General features: G+C 48.7%; 1 protein-coding gene across 2 annotated transcripts in view; it reads left to right on the top strand.

Annotated features, from left to right (window-relative positions):
• Nucleotides 1-18,674, top strand: part of NOTCH2 (notch receptor 2) — a 79,186-nt gene extending 60,512 nt beyond the window's left edge. The window contains exons 20-33 of one of the 2 annotated variants that reach the window (XM_065743746.1): nucleotides 314-498; nucleotides 1,247-1,379; nucleotides 3,467-3,712; nucleotides 5,755-5,867; nucleotides 6,161-6,690; nucleotides 7,415-7,762; nucleotides 7,896-8,038; nucleotides 8,317-8,527; nucleotides 9,391-9,487; nucleotides 10,004-10,172; nucleotides 13,557-13,858; nucleotides 13,996-14,143; nucleotides 14,627-14,724; nucleotides 15,530-18,674. In XM_065743746.1, coding sequence (XP_065599818.1) covers nucleotides 314-498; nucleotides 1,247-1,379; nucleotides 3,467-3,712; nucleotides 5,755-5,867; nucleotides 6,161-6,690; nucleotides 7,415-7,762; nucleotides 7,896-8,038; nucleotides 8,317-8,527; nucleotides 9,391-9,487; nucleotides 10,004-10,172; nucleotides 13,557-13,858; nucleotides 13,996-14,143; nucleotides 14,627-14,724; nucleotides 15,530-16,873 — 4,067 coding nt within the window. In that variant the 3' untranslated portion in view covers nucleotides 16,874-18,674. Of the gene's footprint in view, nucleotides 1-313; nucleotides 499-1,246; nucleotides 1,380-3,466; nucleotides 3,713-5,754; nucleotides 5,868-6,160; nucleotides 6,691-7,414; nucleotides 7,763-7,895; nucleotides 8,039-8,316; nucleotides 8,528-9,390; nucleotides 9,488-10,003; nucleotides 10,173-13,556; nucleotides 13,859-13,995; nucleotides 14,144-14,626; nucleotides 14,725-15,529 lie in introns of those variants that run through there. The other variant, XM_065743756.1, reaches the window with a different exon arrangement.
• The last annotated feature ends 1,538 nt before the right edge of the window (nucleotides 18,675-20,212 follow it).

Raw genomic sequence — 20,212 nt, forward strand, 5'->3', positions numbered from 1 at the left:
ACCTTGAGCCTTTGTACTGTAACATTAACACTTCAGAGATGTGTATTTACCTGCCAGTGGTGAAATAATACAGCAGTGCAAATAACTGTGCCAGTGTTGGTGCTGATGGTTGATCCAAATAAGACAGAGCAGTGACTTCCTTCAGAAGCCAGCTGTGGTTCTGACTCACTGTAATTTAAAGAGTCACTCTTCAGTTTTTCACTTTCACGTTCTCAGTGCACTGCTTCTAGCCACGTTCATTCCTGGCTGAGCTGCCAGTGCTGATGGAAAATGTGTTTCACATGCTTGCTCACTTTATTTAACTGTGTTTCAGGAATCACAGTAGATCAGTTGTGCCAGCACAACGGTCATTGCCTCAATGTGGGAAACACGCACCGCTGTCAGTGCCGCTTGGGTTACACTGGCAGCTACTGTGAGGAGCAGCTGGATGAGTGTGACTCCAGCCCGTGCCAGAATGGTGCTACCTGCCGGGATCATCTGGGCGGGTACCAGTGCGAGGTAATGCTCAGTGCTTTAGTAGGAAGCGCCCTCAGTGTTTAGGGCATTGTAATGCAAAGGTGTCAAAAGGAGCCTGAAAGGCATGCAAGTGGTAGAAGAGATTCACAGAGCGGATAAAAGCCACCTTTCAGCATTTTTTAATTCAGCTGTGGCAGAAGCAGGGCACCAGAAAAACATTTTAAAATTGAACTAGAAGTGCGTTTGTATGGAGGTGTGGTTGGTAGGATTAGAGCTTCTTGGGGATGGAGCTCTTTTGCCTGAGACGTGGTTTGTATTAAAATATATGTAGAATGCATTAAAGGAATGTTGTATTCACCGTACTGGGTGGGCAAAATATCCCTTGTCTTTCAGAGTGGAGGATGCCTTCTGCTGCTTTCTAACTCCTACAAAGAGCAATGGAGACCGTAATCTCATGATCTGTTGAATTTCTTAAGCTTTGGAGAACGGTAGAGCACCTTGGAAGCACAGACTCAGAAGATTATATAAACCTTAAGTCAAAACTTCCAAACTGGTCTCCATGCCAAGAAGTTTGAGGGTTTACTTGCTATATTTTACAGAAAGAGTCACTCCAATTCAGACATGCATCGTGCAGTTGAGAAGTCTGTATAGCCCTTGCCATCACTTGCATGGCAGCAAAGGAAGTCATAATCTGTCCGTTTGAGGGCTTGCTTTGTCTGTCAGCCTTTCTCAGGTGCCTGCTAATGTAACTGTTAGAAAAAGATGATTCATGCTTCTTTTTATCCTATAGTGTGTGCCTGGATACCAGGGTGTCAACTGTGAATATGAAGTGGATGAGTGCCAGTTTCAGCCCTGCCAGAATGGAGGGACGTGTATAGACCTTGTCAACCATTTCAAGTGCTCCTGTCCGCCAGGCACTCGGGGTATGGAACTCAGCAATTAAATGAATGTTACAAGAATGAGTTTTCCTTGCTGACTTGTTTCCTAACGCAGTCTAAAGGGAATCCATTATTTTCTTTGAAGAATGTTCCCAAAGTGCACTGAATCCCCTGAGAACGCATATTTTCCCTTTAAAAACAAATATGTAAATTTGTTAGGCTATGGGATCTCTGTCTTTTAGAGCTGGGTTTTTTTTTGTTTCGTTTGGGTTTTTTTTATTTCCTTTCTTTTAAAGGAATAGGTCATGACATTGTTCTCTGGAAATAGATGACCCCTCTTTGGCAAGGGGGATGGACAAGATTGCTATTAAGATGTCTCCCAACTTTGTTTTGTTCCAGAAAATCCAAGGTTTCTTTTTTAATTAAGTTATGAAATATACAAAAAGCTTGCGTAGTTCTTGCATCGTTTCCTGTGCCCTTGTTTTAATGTTGGCCCTGCGCTGTGCTCTATCCTGGAACCTTTTGTGAAGAAGAAGTGTGGAACCTGTGGGTTAATTTGAAGTATTTCAGCAAGTTGGGGCTCTTTTAACAGCAGCTCTTAAAAATAAATAATTAAAAAATTCTATCTTACACAGTGGTGATTTTTAGCAAGTGTGTTTCCACAGCTTGCTCAACATAATGTTTCTTGAAATATCACCTTACATTGTCCTAGTTAGACACAGCCAGAAATGTTGCAGTGAGCACATCTTTACCCATCAGCAAATGTTTTCTAACTTGCTTGATCTTTAAACCTTGTTTCTGAGATCAGTTAGAAGATGTTACATTCTTCTGAACTTCGCTTTTCTTTCTGAAGGGTGTCGCCTCAATGTAGGCAAAATCCTAGCAGGCAAATCACGTAGGCAAAAATCTCTTTATGCATATGAGACAGAACTAAATCTTTATTCATACCCTAAGGAAACTTGAAGTCTGAAGTATTCGCCTCCTGCACATGCATATTGCATTCATTGAGTTTAATGTGTCTGTCAGCACATCTCCCCAGTCTGCATAAGTACTTATTTCATTCCAAATCATCATGTATCCTTAGTGAGTTGGACCTGCATTTTAAAGGGAAGAAAACAACAACAAAGTTTGTTGTATCTCTACATCAATATATGTATTTATGTACTAATTTCTGCACTGCCAGGATTTGTGATGTACAGAGGTATCCCTCCACCTTTGAAAGATTCTGCATGCTTCAGGGTGGGCTTCTTAATTCCCAAGTCTTTGTTCGTTGACATGATTTACTTTTTGGATGTGACTTATTTTGGTTTCCTAAGTAAAAGGAAATAGAATTGACACCATTAAGTAATGAGAGCAGTCAAGACGTAGCTTTTCTCCCCTGTCTAGTTCGAAATAAATGCTTCACATATCTTCCTTATGTAGGTGAACCACTGTTTGTACTGAGAATGAATCAACTGTGTATTAACAGACAAAACTCTTTGCTCACCTTATCCTCTCTGTTGCCTTATATCCATCACATTGTGTGGCTAAGGCAGAGCTAGCACCAGACCTTTTCATGGGGAAAGCTATACAGAGAGGGAGAAGCTGGCATCCCTAGCAGCTTTGGTAGTTTACTGCAGGTCCTTAGAAGTCAAACTGCAGGAATGGCATGCTGACCAGGGATCTGTGTTTTATCACAGTTGCTTTTCAGTTGGTTTGTTGTGGCTTGTGTTGATGGCGTTACTACAAATACTCCTTGCTGAATTTCAGGGTTACCGCCAAGTGAAATGAATGGTTGGAAGCTTACAGCCTTGCTAGGGACAGCACAGGGCTCTCTATGTTCAGTTACAGGGCTAAATGGACTGTATCTTTCATTTTTGTTTTGGTTTTATGTTTTTAATTATATCCCTAAAGTAAGTCAGGCATGAAAGCTGCTAAATACCACTACGACATGCCATCGAGAGCAGACTGGATCTAAACCACATGCTTCTTAAGTCAGCTCTGAGGCTCACTGTCTGCAGCAGGCATGGGTTGCATTAAGCTGGGACCTTTACCTGTTTATACCTGGGACTGTGTTTCATGTAACTTGAACGCCATAGGGAAGGAGGCCATGACAGCATGTTCTCAGATTGCCCCTTGTACTGTTCTGGCAGGTCGCCTGTGTGAGGAGAACGTGGATGACTGCATTTCAGAGTCAGGAGCACCCCGCTGCTTCAATGGAGGACAGTGCATTGACCAGATTGGGGGCTATAGCTGCGTGTGTCTCCCAGGCTTTGCGGGCGAGCGATGCGAGGGGGATATCAATGAGTGCCTCTCTAATCCTTGTAACCCCCGTGGAAGTCTGGATTGCATTCAGCTGATAAATGATTACACGTGTGTCTGTCGTAGTGCTTTTACTGGTGAGTATTCATAAACGTGCTTCCAATTTCAGAGTGATATCTTGGAAAGTGGTGTTCTTTCCCTCTCTGGCAGTCATGTTATTTAGTCACTTCCCTTTACAATATCTGATTATTTCTCTATGCTGTCTCAATTCACTTCTTTTCTTTTTTTAGGGAAAAAAAAACAAAACAAATCTAAGACACTGGACTTCCAGAATTGTCTCAGACAAAGAATCTCCTGAGACTCTTGACTGCCAATTTTTTCTTTCAGATACTTTTCTCTCCTTCATATTTTCACATTTCTGTTATTAGAATTGTTGATGTGTCAGCTTCACCATGGTTTTTTCTTTTGCAAAGCAGCATATGAATTTTCGCTATAAATCAGCATTATAATATCCACAATTAGCTTTTGGCCTCCTTCTGTAACCCTCCTTCTCTTCCTTTCATTGGAGATGAGGTCAGGATGGAATGCTCTATGCGTGGACAGTCTGTACATTCCTAGCTTATTTATGTGATCCTTTCACAATCCCAATTTGAATCACAGCTTTGCAAAAAAATAATAATCACACTACACAAACTTATGTCTAGCTCTGTCTGCTCGTCTTCTTTGTCAGTATTACTGCTGTTCTGCTTTCTGCCTCCTGCTGGGTGTAAGTTTGAGCTAATAGCCTCCAGATGTGTCTTAACTTTCAGCTTTCCAGTTTGTGTGTCAGTTTAATTCTTGTGTATGCAGTTTTCCTCCATTAAAACCTTTCACTTTCCCTGCTTACCAGTGACCCTCTCTACATGCTTTACCAATAGTTTTTACTTTCCTTTCTTAAGAGTTAAAGATTTTGAGGTTTTTCCATCTAATTTAGAAATAACAGGAGCATGTACTGATTTTGTGTTAGCTTTTGGAAGCATTACCTAGGCTGACAAAAGGACACTGCTGCAGGGTATTAGCTTAACAGTTAGACTTAAATACAAGCCCCTTCTCTTTATGATTTGTGCCTCACGTTGCTTCTGATTCTCGTGTAAGGGTTGTTGGAACTTGCAGCGTGGGGAGTGCAGACCTGCAGCTCCTTAGGGGGAGGAGGCAGAGCTGCTGTGTTTCAGACATGAAGTCTGTCTGGAAATGTTAGGCACAGAGGGGTAGAATGTCTCTTCCTCTAGCCGTTTGTCTTCTGCACATTCCACACTGACCCTTCTGCCTAGGAGGAGATGGAGGTGGCTTTGCTGTGGTTTGTGACTAATAGGATGCCAGGTCTCTGTGGGCCATCTTGCCCTGCCTGCTCCTGTCTGTGAGCAGTCAGTTCTGGCTGTGCGTGTGTGGAGAATTCTATTAATATTTTCCTGGGAGGTCCAAGTCATGTTTAGGTCATCCTCATCTTTTACAGTGCTGGCGCCGGAGCTTTCCTCTGGATGCTGCTGCAAACTCCAGACCATGCAGCCAGGACCTCTCTGTCCAGCTGCTGAGCATAGGGAGGCTCTGCTTGCTCACCCTGTTCACTCATGCTGGTCCTAAGGCATAATTTTCTCTCAGGAAATCAGATGCAATATGTAAGATGAATGACCTAACAGGTGCTCAGGATTCCTTGCTGTGGCAGATTTGGCACCTGTGTTACTTCCAGCACTGATTGGTACTGAAGACATTCGACGCATTCACTTGTCCCTGCGAGACACTGGGGTTGTTCACTCAGAGAGTGATTTGCATTTGGGTTCATTAAACGTCTCCCTAAAAGTAAAGAGATGTCAGGAAACCTTCAACATCTTTCAGCCTCTGTGCTTGGGGGATTTGAGGGTGACAGCTGTAAATTGTCTTAGTGCTGTGTCGTGTGTTGTTAAGGAGGCAGATGAGATGAGCTGTCTCGAGATAACCCTTTGGGTTTTTGGGGTTGTGCCTTCTCCAGCTGTTACTTAGGAAGTGTATGTTCTCTGAAGAGATGTGCTTTACCTTTTCCAAGGGGAAAGCTTCATTGGAATCTTTGTCCTGTTGTCCGTTAATGCGCATTTTGCTCTGTGATGGCTTTATGATGTGCACACATGTATTTCTCTGCTCATTTCTCTGTGTGTCCACATCACAGGTCGTCACTGTGAGAGTGTCATCGATGTGTGTCCCCGGAAGCCCTGTCAGAACGGGGGTACCTGTGCTGTTGCCAGCAATATGCCAGATGGGTTCATCTGCCAGTGTCCTCCGGTAAGTGCTGTGTCCTGAAGCAGAATCACCTGCCTCAGCTGTGGAGTCCTCTGGCTATGGTCACGTTAGCTTCACCAGGCCAGCGTTGGCTGAGGTTCTTCTCTGTAGTACTTGAAATTGTGTCCTTGGCCAAACTGCACACGCGTCCTTCAGTTTATCTACTGGAACCCAAAGGTACTGTGAGAAAATGACTGTGGAGAATGAGTTTGCGTGGGACACCTTGCCTCCAGCCCTGAGAATGCTTGAAGAATTTCAGTTTTGAGCCTCACCATTTTCCTATTTTTTCCCCCTAGGGTTATTCTGGGGCAAAATGTGAATTCAGCAGCCACAGTACCTGTGGGCAAGTGAAATGCAAGAAGGGCGAGCAGTGCATCCAGACATCCTCTGGTCCACGGTGCTACTGCCCGAGGCTGGCTATGGGAGAGGAATGCCAGACCAACACAGGCTGTGCCAGTGCCCCCTGCCACAATGGTGGAAGCTGCCACCCTCGCTCTCAGCCTCCTTACTATTACTGTCAGTGCCCGGATCACGCCCAAGGCAGCCAGTGTGAGCAGCTCGTACATCCCAGCCAGGAGCCTCTAGGATGTTTGGATTCCCAGTGTGCAGAAAAAGCAAGAGATGGCTATTGTGATGAGGACTGTAACACTCACGCCTGCCAGTGGGATGGAGGCGACTGTTCCCTGACAATGGAGGATCCTTGGGCCAACTGCTCCGCCTCGCTGCGCTGCTGGATGCTTTTCAATGGGCAGTGTGACGAGTTCTGCAACACGCCCGAGTGCTTGTTTGACAACTTTGAATGTCAGCAAAATGGCAGAATGTGCAAGTAAGGCTTGATCCCGAGGATGGTTTCTTTGTGTCACTAATATATCTTCTGCTATTGCTTTCAGCAATGGGTGCGCTTCACACCTGCTGCCCCAGCCTCCCCCTTTGTCTCTCTCTCTGGCTCATTCTTTCAGCAATACTTTGGACCAAGGACTTTTTGCCACTTGATCACTTTTGTCTCATTTTGGAAAGAAATTCTAGAATTTCTGTGTTGCAAACTAAACCGATAGCTTCAGTGATGGTAACGTGTTAACCTGCTTATGAGTGTGTCATGCTTGCTGTGGAAATGCCAATAGCAAGTATTGCACCTTGTGTGAGATTTTGGTAGTTCTGCCTCCTGTCCTGAGCCCCACTCACACCTGCAACATCCATATTTTTGTTCTAGCTGTTTGCTGCCTCTGAATGTGTTTTCCTGTGGTAGGTGATGTTCACTTGGGGAAGCTGGAGCTGGTGTAGCTGTTTTGTGATAAACAGGATAAGCTGTTTTCTTCCACTGGTATCAGAATAAAACCATCTCTTTCTTGGATGTTCTGTTTCCTACTTCCACCCTGCCACCCATAATCCTGGGCTTACATCTTTTCTCTTCATCCCAAGCACAATTGTTATTCTACCTCTGCCTCAACTGATGCCTACAGGCAGATGTAAAGTGTAGGCTCTAGACTGCTGGTATGTTATACAGAATGTGAATGTCCTGTATGCTGCCTGTAACCCTCTCTGTGTTGTAGGTATGACAAGTACTGTGCTGATCACTACGCAGATGGCCGCTGTGACCAGGGCTGTAACAGTGAGGAGTGTGGCTGGGACGGTCTGGACTGTGCTGGTGACAAAGCTGAGAAGCTGGCAGAGGGGACCCTAATCATCGTGGTCTTGATGCCCCCTGATGAGCTGCTGGGTGATGTTCGCAGCTTCTTGCGCACTTTGGGAACTCTCCTCCACACCAATCTGAGAATTAAGCTGGACTCCCAGGGAAATCCCATGGTATTCCCATATTACGGGGAGAAATCGGCAGCACGGAGTCGGAGATCCCTTGCGGTTGTTCGCAGGCACAGAGAACTAGAGCAGGAGGTCATTGGGTGAGTGGAAGCCTTCGTGCTCCTTTGGCCTTGTTACGCTGGTACCTCTTGTAGCTCTTCTGGGGCGTTCTGGAGTTGGGAAGTTCTTAGCTTCTTTTGCTAACCTCTGTGCCCTCTTCCTGTGTTTCTGCAGCACCAGGGTGTTCCTAGAGATCGACAACCGTCAATGTGCAGAGGATTCAGAGCAATGCTTTCACAACACAGAAGCTGCTGCAGCCCTCTTAGCTGCTCAGGCAATCAAGGGCATGTTGCCTTATCCTTTTGTGTCTGTCCAAAGTAAGTAATTCCAGGGGAAAAATGGCTTGTGCAAGAAACTTGAGCTTGCAAAATGCGTGCTCGGACTACTGATCCATTGTCGTAACATATTTCTGCTGTTAAGGTGGTTTCTGGGAGCTAATTTTTTCATCCTCCGTTACAGAAGGCTGCATGTGCAGTATGCTTATTCTGCTCTAAAGGGGGTGGCATCTCCTTAGGAGAGCAGAATGTGTGAAGTTAGACTCCAGATCTTTGCGTCAGCTTTTAAAATCTCACTGTACTTTAATTGGAACTTGCAGGCGAACCCTTGTTACCACCGAAGACCCAGTTGCTCTACCTGCTTGCTGTGGCAGCTTTGATCATCCTCTTGATTCTTCTCTTGGGTGTGATGATGGCGAAGCGTAAGCGCAAGCATGGTTCACTGTGGCTCCCAGAGGGCTTTATTCTGCGCAGGGATCCCAGTAACCACAAGCGCAGGGAGCCAGTTGGAGAAGATGCAGTTGGACTTAAGTAAGTTCGCATTTAGGCTTCTGACCACGTGTCAATCAGTGCATTAGAGGACTTCAGGAACATGGTGTATAAATCCTTCATTAAAGGCGTTTAGCGTAGGGAAAACGATCTTTAAGCTAAGACTTCCTCAGCTCTTTCTCTGAATTAATGCATCCTTTTTGCACAGAAGAACCTTAAATAACTGTGATCTAATTTGGTTGTGTTTGGTTTTCTGACACTGTGTGGTTTAGCAGTGAGGTATGTTAGTTGCATTATTTCCTCCTGTAATAGGCGTTACATTTTTAGGTCAACAGGTGATAATGAACTTCTAATACATGCAGCTCGATGCAGTAAATATATGACTCAGAAATAATGGGAAGTTTAAAAAGAAGAATCACACTTATTAAATTTTGACATCCTATTGAATTAACCAAGCTCACAGTTGTAAATGCATAGCTCCCCGTGTAGCTCACGCAGTTCTGGGAGCAAGATGTATATACAATCTGATTTACGCTCTCTGTGTGGCCTGGGAAGTCGGCATCTCCAGCCAAGCCTGACTGTGTGACACTTGAGACTGCTTGCTGGTCTTGGGAGTGTCAGGACACAGTCCTCCATTGTCATGGTTGATAATTTGCAGTTGGAAATTACAGAACCTCAATGCTGTATTTGTTTAGGTGAACACCTCTAATCCACGTGGTGCCTGTTGTCATGCAGCAGCTGGATGATGCTTGTTTCAACTGAGGCTGTTGTTGCTCCATTCTAATTTTTTGGCCCCTCTGTTTGCAAGCTACCACATTTGCAACCATCCCATTTATTGTCTCTCAGTCTAGTTTGGGTAGCAGTAGTAAGACCTGGCTACAAAATGATGTGTTCTTGTTTCTTAGAAATCTGTCAGTCCAGATACCAGAGGGTAACATGGCAGATTCTGGACCAACTGAACACTGGGCAGGTGATGGTGGACCTCAGCCAAAGAGAGTAAAGGTAGGTTGCTCCAAGACTTAAATATTGCCTGCTTAACCCTCAGACTGTTTTAGACTAGTGAGGATGAAATACCACAATAGTGAGGAAAGCAGCTACGTTAACTTCCAGGTTCACTTAGGGGTTTGTAACATACAGCTAAGTGTACCTGAGGAGCAAACCCTCAGCTGAATGCAGCCACCACAGGCCTGTAGAGAAACCATGTAAATTCTGTACCAGTGTCTCCTCACTCAAGCCCTGCTGCATCAAAGGGAAGAGAAGGTCAATGATAGTGTAATGTCTTGCAATGCAGACCCCATAACGTGAGGTGGCACCGTGAAAGTTATAAACACCAAGCTGATGCTTTTATTAGCTTAAAAAAAGACAACCATAGAATGGCTTGGGGTGAAAGGAACCTATAAAGATCACCTGGTCCACCCTCTCCCATGAGCAGACATCTTTCACTGGATCAAGAGAACTTCCAGTGGCATTAGCAACTTGATAAGCACTTGGAGCCCACTGCTTATTTCCTGTTCTCAGACTGAGGACCAGGCCTTGCTCCCAGAAGCTGATGAGCAGATAGATCAGCGCCAGTGGACACAGCAGCACTTGGAAGCGGCCGACGTCTGCGGGAGCACATCGCTAGCCCTCACACCACCCCAAGCAGATCAGGAAGTGGATGTTCTGGATGTCAATGTCAGAGGACCAGGTCAGTACTCTTGAGTGTCCCAGGTGTTCTGCAAGTCAACCACCAGCCCTCTCTTGTTTCTAATGTCTGAGACTGCTAACAGTGTGGGGTATGCAGGGATACCAGCAGAGCTTCTGTGGTACTCGAGAGAAGCTCGTGTATGTTCCAGGAAAGAAAGCTGGGGAAGCTGGATTGTGGCCTGCAGCACGTGGACTGCCATGTAAACAGGAGAAAAGAGAGTTTGCATAAGCAGCAGTAGGAGCTAAGTGAGATCGTCTGTGATCCCATTTGTGACAATGCTTGCCTAAAAGATGTCAGAATGCCTGAATTTTGAAATGCATAGTTCTGCTGAAAGTAACCCCCTGCTTCTATAGCTGGATCATTGCAGGGACTTATGCCAAGCTTTGCTGAGGACCAGCTTAGCAGGGTTTATACCCGAGCTGTTTGTTTTTTGGGGTGGATGCAAGGGGTGGCCTTTTCCTGAATGACTTCTGGCAGAGCAGCGTGCCCTGATTAGCAGTGTGTGAGCAATCTCAGCTGGAGCAGAGAGCAGCAATGCAGCAAGCTTCATGAGGAGTTCTTTTTAATTCATTGATTTATGTCTTCAACCGCAGGGTTCAATAAGTTGTTGATGGCATACCACAATTCTGAGCTTAGAAAGAAACTTCTCCTTAAAACTGTAGTGTATGTGCACTCTTTTTCCCAGCCTCAGCAGTCTAGGTGCAGTAAGAACGTTCAGCTGTTTCTTGTAAGTGTGGCACTGAGCCTTGTAATCTGGTGAGGAGCTGGGTGGCTCGTCTGGTAATCAGTCCCTGTGTTCTGAGGGGAGTTCACCAAGGATATTAATCCTGATTAGAAGAGCTGCAAACATAGTTGTCGTTCGTATGCTGAGAGTTTGTTCTCATAATTTTGCTATAGTTACTTTTTATTGGATTTTGTGGGACTGTTTCCATGCAGTTGAACCCTTCCCTCATTCCATTTCTGTTGTCTTTTCTGCTCCTTGACCCATTAGCACTCATAAATGTAAAACATGGGGAAAAGAGGTTTCTGTGTAAGGAGTGTGAGAACGTGAGCTGTCTGTTTCTGCCAAATCTAGGCTTTTTTTTTCCCCCCATAAAGAAGCTTCTAGCTGTGTGGCTGGGGTAAAAGCTTTCCAAGTGCAGGAGATAATGTCGTTAAGCCTTCAGACTGTTTATTTTCACATCCTCTTCAAGCTTTGTCCAGCAAAAGCAGTGGAATAATATGACCTGTGAGTTGCTTTCCTGCCATATAGATGCTGTGGGACATGAAGCAAGATGCTGTAAGCTATATCCCTCTGTAGGATCAAAATCAAGCATCTGAGTTGCTTACAGTGGAAGGGATAGTTTAAAAAGTCAGAGAAGTGCTGGAGTAGTAAGGAGTGGCAGGATTCCTCAGTAGATGTGGCCATCCATCTGCCCTGGCCATCAGAAATAGGCAATTCTGAGATGCAGCCACCTCTGTCTCATGCAGAAGTCTCCCAAAGACTGGAGCTCCTGCTCTAGCAATGCCTCACTGCTCCTGATTACAAAGGTTGTTGAGCTTAAATACAGGTGTTTGGGCCAGAGCCATCTGAAGGTAGGTGAGCTGGATCCTGGCCACGGGTCCGGGTGCAGGCAACAAGAGCAGCAGGGGGAGGGAGAGGCAAGTCAAAACGCCCTGGTTTCCTGTCTGCATCCAGGTCTCTTGAGAGTGGGGAGATCCAAGAGGTCCCATCTCCATCAGGCTTTACATCCCAGCTTTTGGTATATTGTTTTTGTATAGAGTCCTATGTATCTGGTGAAATTCTGTGCTTCCCCACCTCACTCTGAGTTGTAGGTTTACTCAGGGTCTGTCTCTTTTGAAAGAGAGCAAACCAAAGAGGACTTTTTGTTCCTTTTTGTTGCAGTAAAATACCACTTTCACCTTTGTCTCTTCATGCCGTACTTTCTATGTCCCCCAGAGTGGTGAGGACTCTTTTTCAGTGGAGTTATTGTTGGTGTGTAAGCAGGGTAATGCAATTATAGGCATAACTAGCACCACCATCTATCATTAAAACCAATTAGCTGTTCCTATTATATGGCCCTCTTTTTCCTTAGCTGAAACTGAAGTGGTTCAGACTGGAATTTTCTGTGCTGTGTGTCTGCCTCCAGCTGGATCCTTTTGAGTTCTTTTCCAACTGTTTCAGAGAACAGGCTTGAAGGAAGAAGAAAGACACTGTGCCCATAGCTTTTTCTTGATACTCCAAGTACTTAATTGTGACAGTTGAACTGGATTTTTTTTTGCTAGCCTCATAAAACCACCCGTGTGTGGCCAATTTACTGAGCTCTGAAAAGAGCTTCATGTACCTGAGAGACTCTTTGGAGGGTGGCAGCTATTTTCTTCAGATGATTTAATGCACATTGTAGCTGTGTCCCCATGCAGCAGCTGAGTGTGATCCGTCCAGGACAAACACAGTGATTGCATGAGACCTTTCCTGCAAGTGATTTTCTTAGGGCTGTGGTGCTGGAGAAAAGGAAGGCCCCTTTCTGCTCTCCATCTCTCTGCTCTTTGTATCAGCGCAGTAGAGGGAAGACCACATCCTGACCTGAATACTGAGAAGTATTCATGTGGGACAAGGAAGCAAAGCCAGCCGTGGGAGGGAGGGAGAAGCACAAAGGGAGGTATAGCCTTGGGCAGCGAGCAAGAGGGGCTGCAGACACGAATGAGCCTTGGAAGCAGACCCAGGCCAAGCAACGTCAGCGCTTCTCTGCCTTCCAACGAGCCCTGAGAAGAGTTTGTTCAAAGAGTGTCCGTGCTCTGATTTTCAGCCACTAGGAGGAGCGTGTGTTCTACTGCTCAGCCTGGCCTGGGGTGGGGGTGGATCCAAGGGCTGCAGCCATGATCTCTGCGGGTGGTTGGAGAGGTTCCCAGCTGCAGAGGGACAGGATTTTTATGAAAGTTTTGGGGCTGTCCTAAAAAAGAGTTAGGAAGGCCTGGCGATCAGAAGTTGGGAAGTGGGGCTAGGGCGTTAGAGCTCTCTAAACTGCTTACGTTGGGTGATCATCAACCTATTTATCTGCACAGAATCCTGGTTCTGTCATTGTGGTCCATAACGTGCCCTGGTCATACGTGGGATAAATCAGGACAGTTCTTCAAAGACTGCCGTGGATTTCTGCTAGCGAGCCACAGCAGAGAAGCAAAACCTGTGTTCATTTCTGCAGAGCTCCCAGCTGGCACTGTGTTCCACTCCTGCTGCCTCCTCAGTCCCTCTTACTTTTCTTACTTACCCGGGATGTACACGTGGCGAGGCAGTGAAATCCATAGGCAAACATTAGCATTTACTCTTGGAATCTTTAGGTTTATTTACTGCATATGTTGTAAATCACAGGGTGCCCGCTTGACGTGATGACATCTCTTCTGTTGCAGATGGATGTACTCCACTCATGTTGGCATCTCTGCGTGTGGGCGGTTCCGATATCAGTGAGGATGATGAGGATGCAGAAGATTCCTCAGCAAACATAATAACTGATCTGATCTACCAAGGTGCCAACCTGCAGGCCCAAACAGACCGCACGGGGGAGATGGCCCTGCACTTGGCTGCCCGTTATTCCAGGGCAGATGCTGCAAAACGTTTGCTGGATGCTGGAGCAGATGCTAATGCACGGGACAACATGGGACGGACTCCTCTGCACGCAGCTGTAGCTGCAGATGCCCAGGGTGTCTTTCAGGTACAGCAAGAACCCTTTTAAAGCAGCTGCTCACTGTAATTTACAAGCCTTTCTCTTGGGTTTCTTCCAAGTCCTCAGTTTTGCTGTGTAGCATTACTGGGAAAAAAAAAAATAATCTGTTTTATTCTGTTGTCCAGATCTTGATCCGTAACAGAGTGACGGACTTGGATGCTCGCATGAATGATGGAACAACCCCATTAATCCTGGCTGCACGGCTGGCCGTGGAGGGAATGGTGGCAGAGCTCATTAATTGCCAGGCAGATGTGAACGCCGTAGATGACCACGGTAATGTGGATGTGACATTATGGGCTGGGCAAACATTTGTCACGGTGCAAGCGGGGATGGGTGGGCTTCTCATCTCCCAGAGCTGGGGCTGCTCTTAAGTTCTGCAGCTGATTGGGATGCTAGGCACTCCTGTGAACATCATTCCAGCAGTGACAGACTGCAGGCTGCTGCAGAGTGCCTTGGTTAGTTCTGGAAGAGAAGCAGGAGAAACGTAGGGTTAACATTCTGCACTACAGACATCACTCTGTGGGCAGGTTATTGAAAAAATTAAAAACAAACCAAACAAAATTGCTGGAAGTCCCACTGCATCTTGGTAGCATAGGGTAATGTCACCACATTAGGATTTCCAAAGTGTGAACAGGATATGTTCTCATGCTGCAAACTGTACTGCAGCTGCTTCCTTCCCTCAGCGTACTCTGTCCACCTTGGGTCGTTATCAACACTTAATTGGTTTGTGTCTGAAGCTGTTGGGTTTCTCTTCAGGTAAATCTGCTCTTCACTGGGCTGCTGCTGTCAACAATGTGGAAGCAACACTGGTGCTACTGAAAAATGGAGCCAACAGAGACATGCAGGATAACAAGGTATGGTTCGTGTGCTCGTCGTGGCTATCCTTCCCAACTCAAAGCATCTTGTTGCTGTAGGAAGTAAAATAAACTCAGGTTTTCTAAACAGGGTGGTCAGTGCAGGTCTTCCAAAACCAGCCTGTGACTCTGATTCTCCCAAGTGCTAGATGTCCTGCAGGGCTTTTGATGTGGGAGAGCACTTTTCTTTCCTGTTTGGCTGTGTTCCAGGCATCAGTGCTGTCCTGCTGTCATTGCAGAGCTGATGTGTGAGAGCACCAGGCTGGACTGCTGCTGTTATAATGCAGCTAGGTTCTGGTTAGCTGAGAGTCAGATCTGGTGGCACGTCCTGTCACATTTCAGGGACCACAGTGCAGGGAGGACATGGGGCAGAGAAGCCCTGCTGTATGAGAAGCAGTCCGCGCTGTGCAGGCCTCCTTGAGTTTTTCCTCTGTCTAGGGATTCTGTTTTGAATTACTATATGGTGGTCAGTGGATTTTAGAGCTACTATGAAGCTACAGTTCTTTACTGGACAGCTCTAGTCCTTGGTACTTTTTCCTCGTGGAGGACAGTGGGAGAACTGCACCAGGTCCTTTTACAGCTCCTTGGAGGACTCGCGGCAGAACGGTGCTTTTCTGAATGAGATGGTTTAGCGTGCATTTGTCCCTTCCTGATGGTTTAACCCAGGGTGAGTTGGGTTTGGAGGCAATGGATGAGCAAGCTTCCTGGTTTTGCCACGCCCCTTTAGAGAGCGCTAGCTATAAGTTGGTCCCATCCCCCCCCCCCCACGTAATGATGCCACTAAAATTCTTATGTGCCTTTTCAGGAGGAGACACCACTCTTCCTTGCTGCTCGGGAAGGCAGTTTCGAAGCAGCAAAAATCTTGCTGGACCACTTTGCCAACCGAGACATCACGGACCACATGGATCGTCTGCCCCGAGACGTGGCCCAGGACAGGATGCACCACGACATTGTGCAGCTCCTCAATGAGTATAATGTAGCTCACAGCCCCACGGGGCACCCCGGGGCCATGCTGAACTCTGCCCTCTCCCCGGTCATCTGTGGCCCAAACAGATCCTTTCTCAACCTGAAGCACGCTTCGTTAAGCAAGAAGTCACGAAAACCGAATGCCAAAGGCATCATGCCCACAAATCTCACCAAAGATGCAAAGAGGAGAAGGAAGAAGTCCCTCAGTGAGAGCAAAGGGCAGTTTTCAGAGAGCTCGGTAACCCTGTCACCAGTTGACTCCCTGGAATCGCCCCACGCTTTTGCATCTGAACCAACGTCGTCTCCTGTGATGCCATCTCCAGGAGTGTTACACTCGTCGCCCAGCTCGCTGCTGACCGCTCCGTCGGTGCAGGCTGCGCACAGCATGTCCTTCTCCAACCTCCACGAGATGCAGCCCCTGGGCCGTGGCTCCAGCACCGTGCTGCCGTCCGTCAGCCAGCTGCTCTCGCAGCACAGAACCACCCCTCCAAGCAGCGGGCTCGGCAGGCTCCGGCCGGCCAACGTTTCCAGCGAGTGGATGAATCGCATGGAGATGAACGAGTCGCAGTACAACGAGATGTTCGGCATGGTGCCGCCCGTCATGCATTCGCACCCCAGCGTTTCTCAGCAGAGCGGTTTGGTTCAAGCGGACACGAAGCACCTGGGAGTGTCCAGGGAGTCCCTGCCCCCTATCATGACTTTCCAGCTGGTTCCCAAGGGTGGCATCAACCAGCAAGCCCTGCCGCAGCAGGCCCAGTCCAACTGTGCTCAGAACATGGCTGGCCCTCTTAGCTCCATGTACCAGATATCGGATTTAGCTCAGCTGCCCAGCGCCTCGTTCTCCATGGCTGCCATCCCTCAGCAGGACGGGCAGGTGCCTCAGACAATCCTCCCAGCCTACCACCAGTTCCAGAGCTCGATGGGCAAGTACCCCACGCCTCCGTCACAGCACAGCTGCTACTCCTCGGCCACGGAACGGACTCCTAGCCACAACCGGCACTTACAGGGGGAGCACCCATACCTGACTCCGTCGCCTGAGTCTCCGGACCAGTGGTCGAGCTCCTCCCCACACTCTGCTTCTGACTGGTCTGACGTGGCGACCAGTCCCGGTAACAACCAGCGCGGGCCGGCGGCCGCCCACATGCCGGAGCAGCAGCGGAACAACATGCAGGTGTACGCCTGAAGGCTGACTGAAGTGGGCGCCAGAACTCATGAAGGTCTTCCAGGATGGAAATGAAGAACCGTTTTAGTATCCAAGTCTTAATGAGCCCAGGACTTTCGTTCGTTGGAGGGACTGTGGTTGCTGTAGGCTTTTCATGCTTTCCTAAGCAGAGAACTGTAGAAGCTGGTGATGGAGAAGACCAGCTGGATCACTTCTGACCAACTGCCATCCGCCTTGGGTGCGATTGCTGACTGCACTGGATTCTCCGGTCTGCCTTTAAATGTGTCCCACCACGTATCTGGGGAGGCAGCTCTTCAGCTTAATGCATCTCGTGGTGGTTTCTCCAGAAGTTTAGCCAAAACCAGCTTTGTATCCTTATTTTGTTACTAGTTTTGTTACCTACATAACCTCTCTCTGAAGCACCTTCTACTAGTTCTCCTTGAGTTCGAGTTGCCTTGTTTTGACTCGGCTCAGAGCTGTACCCACATTCCTAGAGCCCTCCATCCATCCTGCAGCTCCTCTTGCTCAGCAAGCAAGCCAGACTCCCCAGGCCACCTGCGGCCTGAGTGTCTGCAGCTGCCACCACCTGTCACGCAGCTTCAGCTCCTCTGTGAGAACCCTTTTCTTATATGAACCCACTAATAGCCCTTACCATTTTCACTGCCTGCCCCCAAGGTATTCTGAGGTTATATATACATATAGTCTTCTCTTAAGCCTTTTTATTTTTGTAATCTTCCTCCTGAAGACGCTGGTCTGACCCATCGTCCCTCTGCGGGGCCTGCAGGCACATCTCTCCCGAGTTGTATGTCTTCCTCGAGACGCACCTGACCGTGGTGACACACGACCCCCTCCCGTGCCCCCGTTGTGCCAGGTGTGTCTGTGACAGCCTTCACGTGCTCCTGGATTGGAAGAGATGCCTGCAAGTAACACAGGCCTGCTGGGAAGCTCTTGGGACTAGCAGGAGCACCTCAAGACCTCGTGCCACCAGCTCCAGCGTTCTCACACAGCACTCCCTCCCCTCCACCTGAGGGTTGCTGTGTCCCGTCTCACAGACACCATATGCTGCCTCGCTGGGGTATTACTGAGCAATATCAAGGACATCGTTACGTGTCTGCAGTGTGTCCCTGTGTGACAGGAATGGCATCTGGCCCTTCCGAAGTGTTCCTTCTGCCCCAGTCCTGGGGCAGCGCTGCCTTGTCCTCCCCATGCAGAAGGAAGCTGCTGCACTGAGTCCTGAGCAGCCTTCCAGCAGCTGCAGCGGGAGCTGGGCCAGCAGCAGAGCGAGTCGCTCACTGACAGCTCCCTAATGCAGTTTGGTCCTTGGCTTTGGGGCTGTCCTGCGGCACAGATTCCCCCATGGGACAGCAGTGGCGTTGGTACCGCAGCTCTGCCGCGCTTCTGGATGCCTGCTGCTTCTCCCTCGTCCGCACGCTAACGCTTCCCCGAAGGGCTGCAAGGCAGGCAGAGGGAGCAGCACACATTCCTGGGGGTGGTTCGCCTCTACCTCTTCAGGGGATCCCTGCAGACACGTGATCCAAAGAGATGCGGAGCTGTCGGCTGTCACCAGAGGCCAGAGGTGGCCGCTGCTGCCCGAGCATCCCGCCGTGTACAGTATTTCTCCCCTAATCCAGCATCAAGCTTTTTCCTCTTCCTTCCGTTCCGCTCGATGGTACATGAAGGCAGGGCCTCAGGACGAGCAGGTTCCCCTGGGCCGTGTTTGGGCTGAACTTTATGTTCTGAACTTGCTTTTCCCGACGGGCACAGTGTGCACTGTGAAGTCCCCGTGCCTCTGGCTCACGGAGGTCTGTCGAGGTACGCGTTACACCGCGCTGCCACAGCCGTGCTGGCCCCAAGTAACCAAGTGCCTTTCTGTACGTGTAGCTGCCATTTGCAAGACGAGTGCTTTCTGTGGAGTGAAGCCAGCTTCGTGCCCTCTGTGTTAATAGGATGGCCCTCTGCCTCTTTTTTTTTTAACTACTTGTAAAGATAATATCTCCTTAAGGTGGTATTTTAACTCGTAAGTTGTAGAGCAACCATTCACACGGCAGCGTTTTCCTGTATTAATCATGGAAAATATTTGCTTATTTTTACAATTTTTTTTTTTTATAAAAGTCTTTTATGAAAATAGTTGCTGCAAATTGTATAAGCAATTTTTATCCCCAGAATAAAGAGTACATGCCCGGCATCTGCGTGCTGCTGCAGTTGTTTGCCCTCCTGGCTATTGTGGCACAGCCCCTGGATTGCAGAGATGGGATTCGTGAGACGTGCCCAGCATGGGGCAGCTCTCAGAGCCCTGATGAGGGTAAGCTCGTTAGGGCCAGGTTGGGAGAGAGCTTTTGAAGGCCGAGTGATCTTTGCCATAGCTCAGCAGCACACAGACCTCACGGCTTAGCTCCCTGGAAGGTCCTGGGGCCCGTGGTCGCTGAGAAGGGGCTCAGCAGCTGCTGAGTGCACTGGGGTGGGTGAGGAGGAGTGCTTTCAGATCTGGGAAATGTCAGACTTGAGCAATTAGAGAACTAATTGTCAACGGCTCCATTCCTGTGTTTTGAGCAGGGAGCTGCTGCCCCTACGCCTAAAGCTTAGCGTGTGCTCCAGTGGAGCAGCTCGCTGAATTACGATGCCCGGGAGGGATAACAAAGCTGCTGGGAGGCGTTTTCACTGTTTGAATATTGAACTCCGTGGCTTTCTCTTCCAGCAGAGCCAGCTCGACCAGTAGGAGCCTCCGGCAGCTCCCACCCCCCTCCCACAGGTTGCCCCACATTTGGGGGCTGAGCCCCACACAGCTGCAGCAGTTGGGGTGCTCAGGCTGAGACATGCCTCTCCTCGGGGCCGGTGCGTGCCTCGTCCCCTGCGTGCCATGGGGAGAGCAGACTGTGGGAACCTGTCCTGCCGCATCCAAACGGGCCCGGAGGAACCAGCCGGGCTGGCATTGCGGAGTGCAAGGAGTACTGCGGGAGCCTCGGGCTCCTTCGGGGGTATTTTCGTGCAGTGCCCTCTTCCCAGGGCTGTCAGCCTGCCTGCACACGCCGGGCTGAGCCACCACGATGCTTCGGGAGCAGTGGGAGAGCCCTGCAGTGGGGAGCGCGGCTCCGGCCCCGTGGCACGAAGCTCTGCAGCGATGGGGGGGGGCTGCGTCACCGCAGGGCGTGGGGACAGCCGGCTGAGCCCTATCTGATGACCCCCAGCCACAGGCTGTCCCCGCATCCTGCTGGAAAAGGGCCCGGGCAGATCAAACAAGGGCGGTGCGGGACTGACGCACCACGAGCTGGGCGGGGTGCGGGCCCTGCTGGCTGCTGTCCCATCCCGCCCCATCCCGCCCCATCCCATCCATCGCGCTGCCCGCAGGCGGCTCGTCCCTGT

This window comes from Cyrtonyx montezumae, unplaced genomic scaffold (assembly GCF_038088225.1).
Source record: "Cyrtonyx montezumae isolate F1298 unplaced genomic scaffold, pur_monq_1.0 scaffold_1, whole genome shotgun sequence".
In the NCBI taxonomy this organism is placed as follows: Eukaryota; Metazoa; Chordata; class Aves; order Galliformes; family Odontophoridae; genus Cyrtonyx; species Cyrtonyx montezumae.